The 22215-nt window shown below is 41.3% G+C and overlaps 1 protein-coding gene across 1 annotated transcript in view; it reads right to left on the bottom strand.

The window, feature by feature from the left end:
* SEL1L3 (SEL1L family member 3) overlaps nucleotides 1-22215 on the bottom strand; it is a 99054-nt gene that overhangs the window by 49875 nt on the left and 26964 nt on the right. The window contains exons 4-10 of the mRNA XM_077279942.1: nucleotides 20844-20965; nucleotides 20252-20367; nucleotides 18974-19032; nucleotides 11909-12041; nucleotides 2829-2961; nucleotides 1971-2111; nucleotides 58-257 (exon numbers count right to left, since the gene is read on the bottom strand). Coding sequence (XP_077136057.1) covers nucleotides 58-257; nucleotides 1971-2111; nucleotides 2829-2961; nucleotides 11909-12041; nucleotides 18974-19032; nucleotides 20252-20367; nucleotides 20844-20965 — 904 coding nt within the window. The remainder of the gene's footprint in view (nucleotides 1-57; nucleotides 258-1970; nucleotides 2112-2828; nucleotides 2962-11908; nucleotides 12042-18973; nucleotides 19033-20251; nucleotides 20368-20843; nucleotides 20966-22215) is intronic.

The following is a 22215-nucleotide window of genomic DNA, read 5'->3' as shown; positions in this document are numbered from 1 at the left end:
CTAATTACTCTTAGCACCATCATAAGCTGAAATTACACTGATAAAGATTGTACGCACCTCAGCTGGATCAGTGGGTACACCAAGACCAATTTCATACATGACACTGAGTAGGTAAGTAGCTTTATGGTATCTACTGCAGCTGGCGTCCAGCAAATTGGGCACAGCATCTTTGAGGTGATGAAAACTATATGACAAGTTTTTCAAAGTTTCCTCAAATATAATTTTTCCAAACTGGATGCCCAAATCACTAGAGAAATCTAAAATAAGAGTTTATTAAGACAGTTGCTTACTTACACACACACAAAAAAAAGGGGGGTTGGTAAAGATGGTTAGAAATGATAACATCAGGAATTGACAAAGTACTATTTTCTTGTACTTAGAACAGTTTATGAAATAAAAATGTATTTCATATCTCTTTAATATCTTATGTGTAGACGTATCTCTATACTTACAGAAAGCAGTCTTCAGCTTCCTGCACCTAACTGGTCCCACGTGGGCACTCCACCTAACTGGTCCCACGTGGCCACTCCTCTTTGATGGCTCACAGTGTCCATTGTGTTGCTCGGAGCTACATCCTTTATTGTAAGTCTATGGAGCCTCAGAACGAGCCTCTATAGACGTACACAGAAAGGGACTCCGCTCACACACAAACCTCGATGTGAGCCATTTAGTCTGCAGGTCACATGGGAAAGACCCCAATTGGTTCATATTTTAAAAACACTTTATATAACTAGGCAATTAAGATAAAAATCTCAAACTTAGTTTGGACTTTAAAGAAAACGGATCACCTGGAAAACTTAATGAAATAAGGAAACCAAAATATAAAAACCCATCTGCAGTATATATAATTAGGAGAACTAAAAAGTTCCTTTGATTTAGGGGTAATTGCAAGGGCGTAACTACAACAGGTGCAGGGGTTGCAATCACACCCGGGCCCTGGAGCCTATGGGGCCCTAAAAGTCCCTTTGGCCTATGGAAAAAGACTATTGCCATTAAAGATTTTAAATATTTGGGGGCCCTGTTGGAGCTTTCGCTTCGGGGCCCACGAGTTTCAAGTTACACCACTGGGTAACAGCTATGGCCGTTTAAGAAATGGGAGACTGAAGTTAGGGCTCTCCACTGTCTCTTACAGTAGTGTGAGACTTCCTTCATTGGAGTTGGAAGAGATCATGGTGTGTCGTGTAAACATGGGGTGAATATGTGCTTCTGTCTCACTGCTGTCTTATTTCATGAGGGATGCTATAATATTAAGGCAATGTAGGAAAACACCTTTTTTTTTTTAGGTACCATTACTTGTATCTTGTGGTTGATGGAAAATGGCCATGGCTAACAATGGGTTTGACTTAAATGGGCATGGTTACCCATCAATCAAGGAACCTGTTAAAAAAAAAAAAAAATTGCACAAACCGTCCTCAAAGTATAAATGAGAATAATAAGAATTAAAGATCAGTCCAGGAGGAGAAATATCTCACTGGAGAAATCTGATTCGATGGCAAGGTTTCTTATTTTCATGTGTGCCATTTATGTAGTAGTAATTATATGACTTTAATATCTTTTTAAGCACTGAATCATGTAAAATAGGGTTTGTAATTAATTGTGTAACAAAACAAAATTATGTCAATCTGAAAAGAGGACTTCACTGGCAGAAAGGTTTGAGTTGTCAGTTGTCCTGCCATGAATAGATTAGCTTATTTTCGCTGAGCCATGGGTAAATACCACAGGTTGGGGTTTGACCATCAGATCTTAAGCCTTGTATTGTTGGACTCGATGTGACTTATCAGAGTTCCTGGAAAAGACGCCAGGGTAGCACAACTCACGTATCATTCTGCACTAGAACATGACTTGCATGTGGACTGATGGCGTAAGACACCGCGGTATTAATACACAAGGTCCACTGTACGATTTGTGATCACGGAGAATACATTCATATAGCGCAAAACCGGAATCACTGTAGATAATGCAATACTTACCCCAGGAAACACCATCACCAACGCTCAGCATCAAAAACAAATTTCTATATCTTTCTTGTTCTTCTCGTCTCCAAAGAGCCCTCTTAGTAGTTGGCCAATCTTCATATTTTAGATATAGGTCTTCATAATTCTCTGCTTGACCTGTAATAAATTACATCAATTTCAACTCTGAAGACCATTTCCATAAACTGTATATACATACTAGATTACACTAAAAAAACAGTTGAAAAATTAAAAAAATTCCATATGAGAGGGAAAAAATTAAGTAGAAAAATATTAGTTTTTAACTGGCATACAGAATATAATCTATACAGCTCAGCTTTCGCCATATTACAGCAATTGGTAGAATAGAATTATAATAATCCTGGGTCATAGGCAACTTGATGGGAGCTTTGCGCACCAGGTCCCACAAACTCCCATCACCCATGTCTCACGCTACAACAATGACAAGAGGCGGTAATCGGAGCTCCCGTCCAGCAACCAAAGATTCCCGATGTGGCTGATAGAGTAGGTGTGAACCAATTTGCAGAACCCATTCTAATTCATAACACTAATGTTAAAGAAGAGTATAAAAGTAATTTTTCCCCCAAAGTATAAATTTATAAAAATTAATGTACTCTAAAATGGTTATGTAACAAATAACTGGCCCAACAACAACAACAAAAAAAAAAAAAAGCTAACACACACACTACAGCCTGATCAAGTAAAAACAAAAATGACCTGAAAGTAAGAACAAACCATAAAAAGAAAAAAAAAAAATATTTCTAATGGAATCAAAACTTTACTGGTCCAGAATGTGTTCATTATATACATACTTATGAATGAGGCAAGAATGATATAGCAGTTCTTTGTACTTACACTTAGTCTCCAGGTCATGTTTCTCCTGTAGACTACGCAGATGTGGTAGAATCATTAGTCTGACCCCCGCACACCGGGTGTAATATTCATTTATCTGACGGTAAATCTTAGCATCTGGGAGAGGGTTTGATATCTGCAATGGCACAATAAGCAATTATTTTTGTAAAATCCTGGTTGATTTGGTGAATCTCCTCCCGCATATCATCAATTTAAAAATGGGAACACCACAAAGTAATTTCTGAGGTTCATTCAGATGAGAGTACAGATTGGTCTGAGATCAGAGCCCAATGCAGGTAGTGACCACAGGTCTCCCAACTCGAACGGGACAGCCTCATAGAAATACTTGAATTGGACATGCTTGGGTCAGGAGAGCTGCGGCCAGTCTGTGCACTAGCGGTCCGCGCTTAGCACAAATGTCTAGCTAAATCCTTAGAAGGAAATCTTAGAGGAAGGTATTGCGGCAAAACGCATATTATATAGCACTGCATGGTACCTCTGTTTAGCACTGCAGTCTTGCAGCGCTGGGGTCTTGGGTTCAAATCCCACCAAGGACAAACACTTGAAGGAGACTCTGTTCTGCCCGTGTTTGCGTGGGTTTCCTCCAGTTCCCTCCCACACTCCAAAGACATACTGATCGGGAATCTAGATTGTGAGCCTCAATGGGCACAGCGATGAGGAATTAATGATGCTATGTAATTATGGAAAATTAACAAACAAATGTCCTGACTGCTATATAGGTGTACTGTTTGGCATGGTCTTCGGCTACCCTGTAAACATGCCATATGCCTGTATTGTCCTCTCCTGCTGCTTATGATGCTTTTACTTACACAATGAAGTTTATATTTCTATAAACAAGGTTTCCATTTTTATCATTTTCTATGTTTTCGCTTCCCTCTCTTTGCGCTTTTGCTTGCCCTTTCACATAGGAGGCATGAAAAATAGGACTATTTTTGTCCTTTGATTATATATTATTTTGACAATCTCTCAGGGGTGCTTTGTCAGCTGAGCAGTTTTGGTTTATATACCGGACTTACTGTAAATAATGGCAGGGTCTCTAAACCTTGGTGCTCGCTCACATTGACGAAAGTTATCCGATGTGCCATCTAATAGCACTCAAATTGGGCAGTGCAGAGCTGCTATTTTTTCTTATTCAGCACGGCAAAAAAAAAAAAAAAATATATATGTTGTGGGATTGCAATTTTTTTGCAATTTCACTGCACTTAATTTTTTTTCCCATTTTTTAGTACACGATATAGTAAAACCAAAAGGTCGTTCAAAAGTACAACTTGTCTCGCAAAAAACAAGGCCTCACATGACCATATTGACGGAAAAAAAAAAAAAGTTACGGCTCTGGGAAAAAGGGGAGCGAAAAGCAAACGCAAAAACAAAACAGGGCTGTGGCGCAAAGGGGTTAAAGATACTTAAGGAAAGGAATGGTGAAGTGTACAAATGGCCGTTAGAAAGAGCTCATTTTAACCCCTTCCCGACATGCGCCGTACTAGTACGGCGCTGCCGGCACTGCATTAGTGCCAGCCGCAGTACTAGTACGGCGCCCCGATCACCGCGGTCTCGCGCTGAGCGCCGCGGTGATCGGGTGCGGGTGTCAGCTGTATATGACAGCTGACACCCCGCAGCAATGCCCACGATCGGCGCTGTCGCCGATCGCGGGCATTTAACCCCTCTGATGCCGCTGTCAATAGTGACAGCGGCATAGAGGGGGATCGCGCAGGGACGGGGGCTCCCTGCGCTCTCCCACCGGAGCAGCGCGATGAGATCGCGCTGCTCCGGTGACCTGGAAGGAGTCCCCGGATCCAAGATGGCCGCGGGACTCCTTCCGGGTCATAAGATGACCCTGCTTGCCGGCGTCTGCTGAGAATCCTCATAGCAGGCGCCGGCAAGCCTGTGGAACGTGCCTGTCACATCGGTGATCAGACCGAGTGCTATGCACACGGTCTGATCACCGATCTGTGATGTCCCCTCCTGGGACAAAGTAAAAAAATTTTTCCACATGTGTAAAAAAAAAAAAAAAAATTCCTAAATAAAGAAAAAAAAAATATATATATATTCCCATAAATACATTTCTTTATCTAAATAAAAAAAAAACACCACACAATAAAAGTACACATATTTAGTATCGCCGCGTCCGTAACAACCCCACCTATAAAACTATATCACTAGTTAACCCCTTCAGTGAACACCGTAAACAAAAAAAAAAAAAACGAGGCAAAAAACAACGCTTTATTCTCATACCGCCAAACAAAAAGTGGAATAACACGCGATCAAAAAGACGGATATAAATAACCATGGTACCGCTGAAAACGTCATCTTGTCCCGCAAAAAAAAAGCCGCCATACAGCATCATCAGCAGAAAAATAAAAAAGTTATAGCTCTCAGAATAAAGCGATGCAAAAACAATTATTTTTTATATAAAATAGTTTTTATTGTGTAAAAGCGCCAAAACATAAAAAAATTATATAAATGAGTTATCGCTGTAATCGTACTGACCCGAAGAATAACACTGCTTTATCCTTTTTACCAAACGCGGAACGGTATAAACGCACCCCCTAAAAGAATTTCAGGAATTGCTGGTTTTTGTTCATTCCGCCTCCCAAAAATCGGAATAAAAAGCGATCAAAAAATGTCATGTACCCAAAAATGGTACCAGCAAAAACGTCAACTCGTCCTGCAAAAAACAAGATCTCACATGACTCTGTGGACCAAAATATGGAAAAATTATAGCTCTCAAAATGTGGTGATGCAAAAACTATTGTTTGCAATAAAAAGCGTCTTTTAGTGTGTGACGGCTGCCAACCATAAAAATCCGCCCAAAAAACGCTATATAAGTAAATCAAATCCCCCTTCATCACCCCCTTAGTTAGGAAAAATAATGAAATTTTAAAAAATATATTTATTTCCATTTTCCCGTTAGGCTACTTTCACACTAGCGTCGGTACGGGGCCGTCGCGCTGCGTCGGCCCGACATACCGACGCATACTGTGCAAGCGCCGCACAACGGGGGCAGCGGATGCTGTTTTTCCACGCATCCGCTGCCCCATTGTGAGGTGCGGGGAGGTGGGGGCGGAGTTCCAGCCGCGCATGCGCGGTCGGAAATGGTGGACCGTCAGCACAAAAAAAGTTACATGTAACGTTTTTTGCTGCCGGCGGTCCGCCACAACATGACGCAACCGTCGCACGACGCTTGCGACGTGTGTCAATACGTCGCTAATGTTAGTCTATGGGGAAAAAAACGCATCCTGCAGATGACTTTGCAGGATGCGTTTTTTCGCCAAAACGACGCATTGCGACGTATGCAAAAAAACGCTAGTGTGAAAGTAGCGCTAGGGTTAGGACTAGGGTTAGGGTTGGGGTTAGGGTTTCAGTTAGAATTGGGGAGTTTTCACTGTTTAGGCACATCAGGGGCTCTCCAAACGCGACATGGCGTCCGATCTCAACGCGTTTGTTTGCGTTAAAAACGCATGCGTTTTTATAGAAAAAAAACAGAACACACTGAAAAGTCACCCACCACCATCAAGGTGATAAAGGGATCCAAACCCTAACCCTAACCCTACCCCTAAACTCATCCCTAACCGTTTAATGAACATTTTCTGACAGTCATAGTGCCACGTTATTTCAGTGCCACGGTATTTCAGTGAAATACCGTGGCACTTAAATACCGTGGCACTTAAATACCGTGGCACTTAAATACCGTGGCACTTAAATACCGTGGCACTTAAATACCGTGGCACTTAAATACCGTGGCACTTAAATACCGTGGCACTTAAATACCGTGGCACTTAAATACCGTGGCACTTAAATACCGTGGCACTTAAATACCGTGGCATGTACATGAAATACGTGGCACTTATATACGTGGCACTTATATACGTGGCACTTATATACGTGGCACTTATATACGTGGCACTTATATACGTGGCACTTATATACGTGGCACTTATATACGTGGCACTTATATACGTGGCACTTATATACGTGGCACTTATATACGTGGCACTTATATACGTGGCACTTATATACGTGGCACTTATATACGTGGCACTTATATACGTGGCACTTATATACGTGGCACTTATATACGTGGCACTTATATACGTGGCACTTATATACGTGGCACTTATATACGTGGCACTTATATACGTGGCCACTGAAATATCGTGGCACGTATATACGTATATAAACGTATTTCAGTGCCACGTATTTCAGGTTAGGGGTAGGGGTAGGGTTAGGGGTAGTGTTAGGGTTTTTTGGGTTTTTCTTGTTTTCTTGTGTTTTTCTATAAAAACGCATGCGTCTAAAAAAACGCATGCGTTTTACCGCGATTACATGCGTTTTTTCACACATGCGTTTTTTTAAAAAACGCAAGTGTGAAACCAGCCTTACCCTTGGGAAAATAAAAACATGGGGGCTAAAATATAATTTTCGTGGAAAAAAATATATTTTTTATTTTCGCGGCTCTGCGTTATAAACTGTACTGAAGCACTTGGGGGTTCAAAGTTCTCACAACACATCTAGATAAGTTCCGTGGGGGGTCTAGTTTCCAATATGGGGTCACTTGTGGGGGGTTTCTACTGTTTAGGTACATCAGGGGCTCTGCAAATGCAACATGACACCTGCAGACCAATCCATCTAAGTCTGCATTTCAAACGGCGCTCCTTCCCTTCCGAGCTCTGCCGTGCGCCCAAACAGTGGTTTATCCCCATATATGAAGTATCAGCGTACTCAGGACAAATTGGACAACAACTTTTGTTGTCCAATTTCTCCTGTTACCCTTGGGAAAATAAAAATGTGGCGGCTAAAATATAATTTTCGTGGGAAAAAATAATATTTTTTATTTTCATGGCTCTGCGTGATAAACTGTAGTGAAACACTTGTTGGTTCAAAGTTCTCACAACACATCTAGATAAGTTCCGTGGGGGGTCTAGTTTCCAATATGGGGTCACTTGTGGGGGGTTTCTACTGTTTAGGTACATCAGGGGCTCTGCAAATGCAACATGACACCTGCAGACCAATCCATCTAAGTTTGCATTTCAAACGGCGCTCCTTCCCTTCCGAGCTCTGCCGTGCGCCCAAACAGTGGTTCCCCCCAATGTATGGGGTATCAGCGTACTCAGGACAAATTGGACAATAACTTTTGTGGTCCAATTTCTCCTGTTACCCTTGGGGGGAAAAAAATTGCGGGCTAAAACATCATTTTGTGGAAAGAAAAAATGATTTTTTGATTTTCACAGCGCTACATTCTAAACTTTAGTGAAACAACTGGGGGTTAAAAGTGCTCACCACACATCTAAATAAGTTCCTTAGGGGGTCTTCTTTCTAAAATGGTGTCACTTGTGGGGGTTTCCACTGTTTAGGCACGTCAGGGGCTCTCCAAACACGACATGGGTTCCGATCTCAATTCCAGCCAATTTTGCATTGAAAAGTCAAATGGCGCTCCTTCCCTTCCGAGCTCTGCCATGCGCCCAAACAGTGGTTTATCCCCATATATGAAGTATCAGCGTACTCAGGACAAATTGCACAACAACTTTTGGGGTCCAATTTATCCTGCTACCCTTGGGAAAATAAAAAATTTGGGGCAAAAAGATCATTTTTTGTGAAAATTAATATTAATTTTTTTTACGGCTCCACATTATAAACTTCTGTGAAGCACTTGGAGGTTCAAAGTGCTCACCACTAGTGTTGAGCGATACCGTCCGATACTTGAAAGTATCGGTATCGGAAAGTATCGGCCGATACCGGCAAAGTATCGGATCCAATCCGATACTGATACCCGATACCAATACAAGTCAATGGGACTCAGGTATCGGACGGTATTCCTGATGGTTCCCAGGGTCTGAAGGAGAGGAAACTCTCCTTCAGGCCCTGGGAACCATATTAATGTGTAAAAGAAAGAATTAAAATAAAAAATATTGCTATACTCACCTGTCCGACGCAGCCGGGACCTCAGCGAGGGAACCGGCAGCGTTGTTTGTTTAAAATTCGCGCTTTTACTTGGTTACGTGAGGTCCCGGCTTGTGATTGGTCAGGGCGGCCATGTTGCCGGGACGCGGACCAATCACAGCAAGCCGTGACGAAATTACGTCACGGCTTGCTGTGATTGGTCCGAGTCCCGGCAACATGGCCGCCATTAACCAATCACAAGCCGTGACGTCACGGGAGGCTGGACATGCGCGTATTTTGAAAAGCGCGCGTGTCCAGCCTCCAGTGACGTCCCGGCTTATGATTGGTCACGGCGCCATGTTGCCGGGACGCGGACCAATCACAGCAAGCCGTGACGTCACGGGAGGCTGGACACGCGCGCTTTTCAAAATACGCGCATGTCCAGCCTCCCGTGACGTCACGGCTTGTGATTGGTTAATGGCGGCCATGTTGCCGGGACGTCACTGGAGGCTGGACACGCGCGCTTTTCAAAATACGCGCATGTCCAGCCTCCCGTGACGTCCCGGCTTGTGATTGGTTAATGGCGGCCATGTTGCCGGGACGTCACTGGAGGCTGGACACGCGCGCTTTTCAAAATACGCGCATGTCCAGCCTTCCGTGACGTCACGGCTTGTGATTGGCGGCCATGTTGCCGGGACGCGGACCAATCACAGCAAGCCGTGACGTAATTTCGTCACGGCTTGCTGTGATTGGTCCGCGTCCCGGCAACATGGCCGCCCTGACCAATCACAAGCCGGGACTTCACGTAACCAAGTAAAAGCGCGAAATTTAAACAAACAACGCTGCCGGTTCCCTCGCTGAGGTCCCGGCTGCGTCGGACAGGTGAGTATAGCGATATTTTTTATTTTAATTCTCTTTTTTACACATTATTACATTAATGTTGTTGCGATACCCGATACCCGATATCACAAAAATATCGGATCTCGGTATCGGAAATTCCGATACTTGCAGTATCGGAATGCTCAACACTACTCACCACACATCTAGATTAGTTCCTTAGAGGGTCTACTTTCCAAAATGGTGTCACTTGTGGGGGTTTCCACTGTTTAGGCACGTCAGGGGCTCTCCAAACACGACATGGGTTCCGATCTCAATTCCAGCCAATTTTGCATTGAAAAGTCAAATGGCGCTCCTTCCCTTCCGAGCTCTGCCATGTGCCCAATCAATGGTTTACCCCAACATGTGGGGTATCGGCGTACTCAGGACAAATTGTACAACAACTTTTTTGGTCCAATTTCTCCTGTTACCCTTGGTAAAATAAAACAAATTGGATCTGAAGTAAAAATTTTGTGAAAAAAAAGTTAAATGTTCAATTTTTTTTAAACATTCCAAAAATTCCTGTGAAGCACCTGAAGGGTTAATAAACTTTTTGAATGTGCTTTAGAGTACCTTGAGGGGTGCAGTTTTTAGAATGGTGTCACTTTTGGACATTTTCTGTCATATAGACCCCTCAAAGTCACTTCAAGTGTGAGGTGGTCCGTAAAAAAAATGGTTTTGCAAATTTTGTTGCAAAAATGAGAAATCGCTGGTCAACTTTTAACCCTTATAACTCCCTAACAAAAAAAAATTATGTTTCCAAAATTGTGCTGATGTAAAGCAGACATGTGGGAAATGTTGTTTATTAACTATATTATGTGATATAACTCTCTAATTTAAGGGCATAAAAACGAAAAATTTGAAAATTGCTAAATTTTCATAATTTTCGACAAATTTCTGTTTTTTTCACAAATAAATGCAAGTCATATCGAAGAAGTTTTACCACTATCATAAAGTACAATATGTCACGAGAAAACAATCTCAGAATCACCAGGATCCGTTGAAGCGTTTCAGAGTTATGACCTCATAAAGTGACAGTGGTCAGAATTGTAAAAATTGGCCGTGTCACTTAGGTGAAAACAGGCTTTGGGGTGAAGGGGTTAATTGCAGCTTGAGTTACCAGTGAGTCTGCTATGCATGATAATACACAAAGGAAATAGAAGCCAAACAGGCCCCAAATAGTAAGGAAACCTTATTGGAATTATTTTTTCTTTAGCTAAAGAATTAAAAAAAAAAAAAAACCCCATGCATTTACTAAGAAAAAAAAAGCAAAGAAACAATGCTCCCAATGTTGTCGATATCCTTTAGAGAAAACCTGATTGCGAATTTGTGTTTCTCAAACCACATGCGGTATTAATCAGACCGGCTCTGTTATTGCCATCATGTATGGTTCTCTCTGCCACATTTCAGAGAAATAATACTTTTAAAATTTGGCAGGGTACTATGCGACTAGTCAAGAGGTCGATCCTTGTCCCACTCCCTTAGATTGATAGGTCTTTCCCTGTACAAAGGGAGAGGGGGTGAAAAATAAAATGTCAAGAAAATCAGCTGCAACTCCTGAGGAAGATTGCAACTTGGTTTTCTTTAGTGGTGCATCTGTTAGACGTTTAATAGTTAACCATACATGCAACTTTCTAAGGCCACATGCACACGTTGCAGATTACTCTAGATTTTTCCAGAATGATTTTTGTAAATCCGCAGGTAACCCGCACTGCGGATTTCCTGAGGAATTACCATGATTTAGCGGATTGTGCGGATTCCTATTATGGAGCAGGTTTAAACCGCTGCGGAATCCGCACAAAGAATTGACATGCTGTGGAACAACAACGCTGCGTTTCCGTTTTGTTTTCCATAGGTTTACATGGTACTGTAAGGGTATGTGCACACGTCAGGATTTCTGGCAGAAATTTTCCTGACAAACTCGGACATTTCTGCCAGAAATCCGCATGCGTTTTTTTCGCGTTTTTGATGCATTTTTATGTGGGTTTTTTTGCGTTTTTTCCCAATGCATAGAATAGCGGGAAAAATGCGAAAAATTAATGAACATGCTGCTTTTTTTACCGCGATGCGTTTTTTTCGCAGATAAAAACGCATCATGTGCACCAAAATTGCAGAATGCATTCTAAATGATAAAAACGCATACATTATGCATTCTATCACGAAAAAACCTGAACGTGTGCACATACCCTAAACGCATGGAAAACTGCTGCGAATCCGCAGCAAAATCCACAACATGTGAACATGGCCTAAAGCAGGAATCAGATGACAATGTAGAATCAGCATGGGTCATATCAAAAATTTACATATACCTGATCCATCTTTAGAGCCTTCAGCCGATAATATTTCACAGGCCCAAAGAATCCATTAATACCGACCATATACTTGCTTCCTCCGACAACGAAGTATCCATCGGTATCATCGAAATAAATGTTCTCATCAGAACTTTAAAAATAAAAAAACACTTAGATATCCAATACAACCAACACAAACTTAATGCTACTTTTTGCACTTAGAACTCCTTCACGACCTTTGACGATCTCATCCATCTAGGTTGGGTACGGGTTCCTGACTGTTGACGTATAGTTATGTCATGGCGATCATGCCCGCCATAGGAACTGTGCCGCACGATCGCCACTGGGAACTCCGGATGCTACACCCAGGAGCAGTGCCCGCACCACCCCTGAATGTTTAACCCTCTAAATGCCACAACATTTAGGAGGCTAGAAGAGGGAGGCGGCTCTCTTCCTTCCAATTGGCGCCCTCGCAACGTCAAGTCAAAAAGAGGTAGTCTTGTCGACCTCTGGGTGTATGAGCGACTGCGGCCCGCTTAGACCATGCCAGTAGTATGGTCTAAGAGGCTTCTGTCAGTGTAATACTGACATGTTTAACGTATTGCAGCGCTGATACATTGCATTATACCAGCAATCAGTAGTGAACGTTAAGTCCCATATATAAAAAAACCAAACAAACACATTTACTGTATGCAACAAAAAAATGAAAAAAATAAAGTACACATTTGGTATACAATTCTGTGAATTGCCTGAGGGTTAAAAATGCTCACTACACCCCTAGATTTGTTTTTTGCCTTCCTCTGGATCAACATGTTTGGGCATGTTATGTTAGGATATGGGTTGAACTAGATGGACTTAGTAACATAATTTTAAGGTTGAAGGAAGACTATGTAGATGAATTCCTCAAAAGGTATAGTTTCCAAAATGGAGTCACGTGGAGTCTCTGCTATTTTGGCATGTCAGGGCTCATCAAATATGGTATGGCATCTTCAATCTATTTCAACCAAAATTGTGCTCCAGAATTCAATTGGCGCTCCTTCCCTTCCAAGCCCTCCCGTGTGCCCCATATATGGGGTCTCTGTGTACTCGGGAGAAATCGCACAACAAATTGGTGGTCCATTTTCTCCTGTAACCCTTGTAAAAATGCACCATTTGGGGTTAAAGCAACAGGTTTGTGGGAAAAAGTAAAATTTTCATTTTTTTCCTTCAAAATTTCTTTAATTCCTGTGAAGCACTTGAAGGGTTAATAAACATCTTGAATGTGGTTTGAGGGCGCAGTTTTAAAATGTTGTCACTTTTGGGTATTTTCTGTCATATAGGCCCTTCAAATGTAATATGGTCCCTACAAAAACTGTTTTTGTAAATTTTGCTGGGAAAATGAGAAATTGCTGATCAACTGATCTGAGAGAAGGGTTGCATCTTACCAAAACAGGAACACATTTGGTAGGCGCCTTGCTACACTTATCAGGGAGAGCTTTAAACTGAAACAATATGGGATGGAAACATACGGGGATGGGAAAAAAAAACACGAAAAAAACCCCATTATTTTAGAACCCTGCTGTTAGAAGTGGAAAGGAAGATCAGAAGACAATACATTCGGAATGAAAAAACCGCAAGAGAAACCAACTACAAACTTAAAGTGGCTATACAAATACATAGAGTATGGGAAACAAGGAGAATTGGAATTGCTCACCCGGGAAGAAAGATGTCATAGGCATCACTGAAACTTGGTGTGATGATATACATAACTGCAATACAAGCCTTGAAGGCTACAACTTATTATTTATGAGAAAGGATTAACAAGAGGGGAGGAAGTGTTGTATTGTACGTTAGAAAAACATCTCCATAGAGATCCAGGCTTCAGAGAATGGTAGCTCTATTAGAAACTGTTTGGGTAAGAATACAAAGAGAAGAACAGAGGACATTATTGTAGGTCCACCATGGACAAGAAGAGAGCATGGTACTCACTGTCCCACAAACAATGTCCTTTTATTATGGATACATGTAAAACAGAGGCAGGGAGGCTTTCAAGTGGAAACCACACTGGACGATGGCATTTTTGCGCTGACTTGCACTTCTATGGGTCCTCAAGGACATTGTTTGCGGGACAGTGAGTGCCATGCTCTCTTGTACATGGTGAATTTGGACATCTGCTTGTTTTCCAGCTGATAGACACCCGTGTCCCTGGAGTTTTAAATAAGCCTTGTGTCCTCGGAGTTGTGCAGCGGTGCCGTTCATCTCTTTGTGCATACATTATTTGTAGGAGTTTACTATAGGCCACCTGGACAGACTGAAGATATGAATTAACTTTGCATCAAAGGTCTCTGATCTCAAAAAACTATGACAGCGATCATGGGAGATTTTAACTTCCAGATATTTGTTGGGAATCTCTCTCAGGCAAAAGTAATGGGTCATAACATTCTTATCTCTTGCCGACAACCTATCGTTCAAAAAGGTAAAAGAACAAGAGGATCTGCAATCTTGGACCCAATTCTTACCAACAAGGAGGAAATAATGAAGGCTGGGAATTTAGGAGGCAGTGATCATGCTATCCTCGAATTTTGGAATATAAGAGGAAGACGACTCAGATTTTAAAATTGTACTTCAGAAAGACAGATTTTATTGCACTCGGAAAGAGGGTAAGAGGAAAGGTCCAATGGCTGGATGTTCTAAAAGACAGAAATGTCCAAGAAGGTTGGGAGATTTTGCCAAATTAAATTCTCACTGCACAGCCAGGAACAATTCCAAAAAGGAAGAATTGTAAGCATTTAAAGAAATGGACAAACAGAACTTAATCATTAGTTAAAAAAGCTAAAAGAATGTATATTAAATGGAAAGAGAGGGGTATAGCTAAAAGAAGAATATAATGCTGTTTGCAGGGCAAGCGTTAGAAGAGCTGCTGTCAGTAATGAAATGAGGCTCGCAAGAGAGACCAGGAGCAGTAACAAGGATTTTGGGGTATAGCAAAAAAAAAAAAAAAAAAAGTCAAAGATGCTATAGAATTTTTACAGAGTGAAAAGGGGCAAGTGGTGAAAAAAAAAAAAAAAAAAATTCACATTGAGATAGACGAATTTTAAATTCTTTTTTCATCCATGTTCTCCAAGAAGGGATTTGTAACAAACTGATCTTCACGGTGACATCGAAGGAATAAAATAATCCAAATATCTTTAGGGATGTCACAGTGTAGAGGGATCATCCTTATTGTCAATTGAATATGAAAACATGAGAAGCAATGAAATTTTGACAGCGACGGTGATCAATGAGTGGAACAGGCAGCCACGAGAGGTGGCGAGTTCTCCTTCAATGGAAGTCTCCAAAAAAGAGGCTGGACAGATATTTGTCAGAGATGGCTTAGTGAATCCTGCGCTGCATTGAACAGGGGGTTGGACACAATGACCCCAGAGGTCCCTTCCAACATTCTATGATTCTATGAACTGTTAATTTAACAATAAAAAAAAAAAAGTTTAAAAAATGGTGCAGATGTAAGATAGTTAATAAATAACATTTATCACATGTCTATGTTGTGTGATATAACTCAGGTTTAAGGGCATAAAAATTAAAAGTTTTTTTTCAAAATTTGCGCCAAAATTCCAATATTTTCACAAACAAAATATATTGACCTAAACTTACTAACATAAGGTACAATGTATCATTAAAAAAAAAAAAAAAAAAAAAAAAAAAAGGGCACCAGAGGAAAAAATAGAAAAGATTATAAAAAAATCTTGTCAAAAGGCAAAAGGTGTATGGAGCGGAGCCGCGTGTACAAGGTGCATGGAGCGTAGCGCAGCCGCGTGTGTAGGAGTAGCTATGTGTGGCCATTATACGGTATGGAGCACCACGTGTGGCCATTATACGGTATGGAGCACCACGTGTGGCCATTATACGGTATGGAGCACCACGTGTGGCCATTATACAGTATGGAGCACCACGTGTGGCCATTATACAGTATGGAGCGCCACGTGTGGCCATTATACAGTATGGAGCACCACGTGTGGCCATTATACAGTATGGAGCACTGTGGCCATTTTTTTGTTTATAATTATTTTTTATGAAACAGTGTGATCAGCAGTGCTAAATGGGTGTGGTTGGGACGTGGATATGGGTGTGGCTAGTTATGAATGGGTGTGGTCAGAGGCATGGCTTAAAATTTTCCGCGGCGCGCTTTGTCCCCCTTTCCAATCTTCAAAAGTTGGGAGGTATGTTAAAAGTAGTAGGGGCGCAACAAAATAGTTTTGCCTAGGGTGCCGTAATCTCTCAGGCCGGCCCTGATTGAGAGCCCGACTTTAGGCTCTTTACTAAAAAGGAGTTACCCGACACTGTCCAGGGACGATCCAGAGTTGTGTCAATAATATGATGACCCTACATATCTGCAGGGACATGAGCATGATCAGGGGGTATCAGGCACATTGTGCTCATACGGTGTCCTGATGAACAATACATCTGCAGATCATGCACGTCTCAGCAGGTTTGTGGGGTCAGAACGTCATTGCCACCACTCACTGTATGAGGAAGTGAGCAGCCCAGGACGTTGCTAGATAGACCCTTTAAAAGGACTAGAACTTCACTAAATTTGTACGATTTTTTACTTTTCCTAATTATATTTATTTATATATTTAATAAAGTTTTATATTTTGGTCTCTGCTTTTAGGTACGGTAAGTAAATTAAAGGGAACCTGTCACCCCCCCAGGAGTTCGTAACTAAGAGAGCCACCTTGTGCTGCACTAATGCTGCATTCTGACAAGGTGGCTCTTTTAGTTCGGGTCCCTGGCACTGCTGAAATAATAGTTTTTGAAATTTGTACCTCATACTGTGAAATCACCAGGGGGGCAGGTCTTCCCCCCCCCCGAATCCAGATGCACCACAGACATCAATCATGGCCTCTGCGCGCCGGGCGCCACCTCCTGCGTTCCTGGCGCCTGCACTGGGTTTTTTTTTTCCCTTCTTTCTTCTCAGGCATGCGCAGTTGCGCTGCCCTTCGAACTTTCAGCGCATGCGCCGGGGATGCTAATGAAGGAGGAGGAGGCAGCGCCCGGCGCACAGAGGCCATGAGTGACGGCTGTGGTGCGTCTGGATTCGGGGGGGAATGACCTGCCCCTGGGGTGATTTCACGGTACAAAATTTCAAAAGCGATTTCAGCAGTGCCAGGGACCCGAACTAAAAGAGCCACCTTGTCAGACTGCAGCATTAGTGCAGCACAAGGTGAGGTGACAGGTTCCCTTTAAGGATTATACTCATTTAACATTTTGGCCACTAAATATTGCCTTTTAACCCCTTTGCGCAACCTGCTATACATGTACAGGATGCCTGTGTATGGAGTGGACTCCTGACCTGTGCCCGCTCTATACAGGGCAGATGCCAGCTGCAATACATAGACCGCATTTGCTCATACCAGCAGCGATAAGCTGCTTAAATTTCGCTCTCAAATCACTGACCGCAGTCTCTAAATAGCGCGATCGCCATTGCACACGCTCACTAGTGCCCGCTGGCCCCCAATATGCGTGTGCCCGAGGGACCGATGAGTTACCATGGCAGCCAAGGGGCCCATCTAAGGTCCCCCATTGCCACCATCTTGGTACTCCTCTAAAGCTCTGCTATAAGCGGAGACCATGATTTATACCAATATACTACGGTTGTAAAAAAAATAATAAATGGAAAAGAAAAATATGAATAATATTTTTACAATTATATAATACATTTTTAATTATAGGTCATTTAATAATCATTATTATATTTAATAATTAATTACATTTTAGTCATAAATAGCAGCCATAAATATTTTGTGAAAACATAAAATGATTTAAGACCTTATGAAAGCCAGTTAAAAAAAAACAAAAAACACATGTTTTAAAATGCCAGATTTGCAGTTTGTCACTGTAGTTCATCCCCCCAAAATGCAGTAAAGTGATCAATACAGTATTTTGTATGTGCCCCAAAAATGTAAAAATTGAAGACTACAACTCAGCACACAAAATTAATAAACAAGCCCTCACATCGTTCCATTGATGGGAGAAAAAAAAAAAAAAAAGTTACACGTCTCAGATAATGGGAACACCAAGATTACTACAAAAAAAAAATAAAAAAAAATTTATATATATATACACTATATATATATATATATATATATATATATATATATATATATATATATATATATATATATATATATATATATATATATATATATATATATATATATATATATATATATATATATATATATATATATATATATATATATCTCACAATTCTCTCCTCACTAACTAATAAAAAAAACAAGAAAAACAAACAAAAAAAACAAAAAAACACAATATGCAAGTATGGTACCGCCAAAACTCGCACTGATGAAGAATCACGTTGGGTCACTTTTACTGCACTATAAACTTTAACAACAAAACACGGAAAACAAAAGGCAGAATTGCAGTTCTTACATTTAATCCCTTGTCCACTTTCTTGAGTGGACGTGTTGAGGTTCAGGTTCTGGTACCAGAACAGTACTGGAACTTCAACCAGAACATTAGGGACCTGCACTTTTCATCTGGAAAATTCACTCACTCAACGTTAATCTAAGTTAAAGGGAGCCTGTCCCATTATGCATGCAGTCTGAGCTGTGGACAGCATGGTGTAGAGGAGGAGAAACCGAGCAGAATGATAAATAGGATTGTGGAAAAGACTCCAGTGCAACTTGTATTTTTTTTCATGGAATATCCCTGAGATTTGTATGTACAAGGGTCCAGTGGGCAGTCCTACTAGTGATTGACAGGTCCACATGCAGTCATAAGGAACACCTGTCAATCACTAAGACCGCCCACTGGACTCCTATGCATATAGGCACTGGGGATATCAATGAATAAAATGTAAGTTTTACTGAAACTTTTTGTACAAAAATATCCAGCAATCACGCTCTTCCTGCTCTGCAAGAACCTGGCTGCAGATCAGATACAACCACCAACAGGACAGGTTCCCTGTACCATTTATGATTATAGTTAAAAATTGGTATGTGAAACTTTCAACACGAAAAATAGGTATAAAATTCCCCTTAAGGACCCACTCCTATTGTAAGAATGCAGAAAAACATCCCTCACCTGAACGATTGGCTGCTAGAAAGGTGTAAATTTTCTCCAAAAAAGGAGTTTAATAATATCTACAAACAGAACACAGGGGGTTAGAAAAGGAATCACAAGTAGTAATGCAACATATGGACACTGACCCGCTCGGTCTGTCCATCACGGTGTACGTTCTTATACTCGCGGAATACAATTACACAGACAACAAACACAACAAACATGAGAATTGGTGTAAAATGTTTGATTTCTTGCGATTTCTGATCTTGTGATTGTTGGAGGTCCCAGTGATTATTTTGCCGAATTCTTGTCCGAGTAAGAGCCATGTAACGTGCATGGCTGACTTTAAAGGGATCATCCACTAATGTATAACACTTATTAATGGAACCAGGGAGTTGCATCCTGACAAAGGTCAGGAGACTGACATGGCTCCGATCTGGGAGGAGAGCATAATTTTGAGGTTTTTTTACCCTCTCTCAACCCAATAATATGGGATTGTCCAGGGGAGGACACTTTTGGCCAGTAGTAATGGAAGGAATCCTTGTTTGTGGAATTTTCTACTTTCCAATCCGAAAATTTTGTATTTTGCATCTTAATTTTCTTTTGGTGAGGAATGTAAAAAAAACAAACAAAAAACACAAACTAATTTTGCACTGATTTTAAATAAATAAAAATCTTTATTACGCACCAGAGAGGACAATCAGAGAGGACAATCAGAGAGGACAATCAGAGAGGACAATCAGAGAGGACAATCAGAGAGGACAATCAGAGAGGACAATCAGAGAGGACAACGCCAGTCCTGGCTACTGATGTCTCTTTATCGGTGCCAATGCTGTCTAAAGCACCTAAAGAAAACAGGAGGGATTGGAGTTCCCGCCAAGACCTGTCATTATGCTGAGGGCACCTCTGTCAATTATGTACCTGTACTTCCAAATGTCTCAACACAAGCGCATCCAAATGTGCCAAAGATAAAACGGAGACAAGTATGTGTAACTGGCATGAAAGGAGTTACCAGGACACCAGCAGCGAGGGCATGGGATGTATGGCCAGCCACACAAAGCTGCTCACAGAAGCACCATATGGTAACACATTCTAGAGGTCTGCAGACCTTCAGGAACTTTACTTCACAGCACTGAGCCTTTGGATATGAGCTTGCCGTGTCCATTAACCTGTTCTTTGCCACATTCTGGTCCAACTCTGCAGAATGTACTTAACATGTTTTGTCTAGGAAAAATGTGTTTCATGGTCAAAGATAGAGACCATAGTTGCATAAACTCCATAATCATTCAGCAAAATTACCTTTCTTTTTGTAACTGTAAAGTCCAGCCGGACCCATAGGTGAAGAGGTAGATCGAAAGCTGACACTGCTGCAAAATCATTCCCTGTTGTCAGCTGCAACTGAACATGGACTTGACCTGATAAAAGAAAGATAGCAACATGGACCATGAAACATTAACTATGCTTAATGGATAACAAAAAATGTTATGTATATGGACATGTATTGCTTAACGCTTTTAATGTAGGCACTGCTCTATATCTATATATAGTAGAATTGGAACAGCACAATGCTCACCGGTGGGTGCCTGGCCTCCTGGGTTGAGTCGTCCACTCCTCCACCCAAAATGTATACAAAAAGAGCAAAAGAAGGCAGCACTCCAAATACTTTTCAAGGTGAAAAAAAGTTGGGTTTACTTAGCCCACATCTCTGCGACGTTTCGGCTCACACTGAGCCTTTTCAGTGTGAGCCGAAACGTCGCAGAGATGTGGGCTAAATAAACCCAACTTTTTTTCACCTTGAAAAGTATTTGGAGTGCTGCCTTCTTTTGAAAATTAAAAAAAAAATAAATTATATATATATATATATATATATTTTTCCCTCGCAATAACATACCTTTTCGAGTCAAGAAAAAGAGTGGTGTAGCATACATTATGTCAGTATCCACATGGTGGAATATTCCACATTCTTTCCTAGTACAATAGTCTAGTAAATATATCCAGATGGAAAGTGTAAACCTGAAAAATAGAAAATGGGAAATTAGATCCTGGAAGATAAAAAGGATAATATTTTATCAATGTATCATGTGGGGTTCGACAATAGGTAGAAGCAGGAGACAAAAAATTAACCCGTTAGCCTTAAATGTATTTCTTCAATTAGATAGATAGAGTATATTTTTTTTTAAAGATTTTTCTGTATTTTCATGACTATTAAAATTGTACATTCACACTGAAGGCATCAAAGCTATGAATTAACACATGTGGAATTATATACTTAAAAAAGGGTGAAACAACTGAAATTATGTCTTATATTCTAGGTTCTTTAAAGTAGCCACCTTTTGCTTTGATGACTGATTTGCACACACTTGGCATTCTCTTGATGAGCTTCAAGAGGTAGTCACTGGGAATCTCTCTCTCTCTCTCTCTCTCCCCCTCTCCTCCGTGCAAAGCATGTGTTGTGTTTGACTACGGAAATCAGCCCACAGTTCCAGCAGCAGACACATCTCTACAACAATTGTTAAGAGGAGACTTTGTGCAGCAGGCCTTCATGGTAAAATAGCTGCTAGGAAACCACTGCTAAGGACAGGCAACAAGCAGAAGAGACTTGTTTGGGCTAAAGAACACAAGGAATGGACATTAGACCAGTGGAAATCTGTGCTTTGGTCTGGAGTCCAAATTTGAGATCTTTGGTTCTTTGTGCGAGGCAGAAAAAGGTGAACAGATGGACTTTACATGCCTGGTTCCCACCGTGAAGCATGGAGGAGGAGGTGTGATGGTGTGAGGGTGCATTGCTGGTTACACTGTTGGGGATTTATTCAAATTTGAAGGCATACTGAACCAGCATGGCTACCACAGCATCTTGCAGCGGCATGCTATTCCATCCGCTATGCGTTTAGTTGGACCATCATTTATTTTTCAACAGGTCAATGACCCCAAACACCTCCAGGCTGTGTAAGGGCTATTTGACCAAGAGGGAGAGTGATGGGGTGCTACACCAGATGATCTGGCCTCCACAGTCACCAGACCTGAACCCAATCGAGATGGTTTGGGGTGAGCTGGACCGCAGAGTGAAGGCAAAAGGGCCAACAAGTGCTAAGCATTTCTGGGCACTCCGTCAAGATTGTTGGAAGACCATTTCCGGTGACTCCCTCTTGAAGCTCATCAAGAGAATGCCAAGAGTGTGCAAAGCAGTAATCAAAGCAAAAGGTGGCTACTTTTAAGAACCTAGAATATAAGACATAATTTCACTTTCACACTTTAAGTATATA

The sequence above is a fragment of the Ranitomeya variabilis genome, chromosome 1 (assembly GCF_051348905.1).
Source record: "Ranitomeya variabilis isolate aRanVar5 chromosome 1, aRanVar5.hap1, whole genome shotgun sequence".
NCBI classification, from domain to species: domain Eukaryota; kingdom Metazoa; phylum Chordata; class Amphibia; order Anura; family Dendrobatidae; genus Ranitomeya; species Ranitomeya variabilis.
This window is presented reverse-complemented; position numbering and strand designations above follow the sequence as displayed.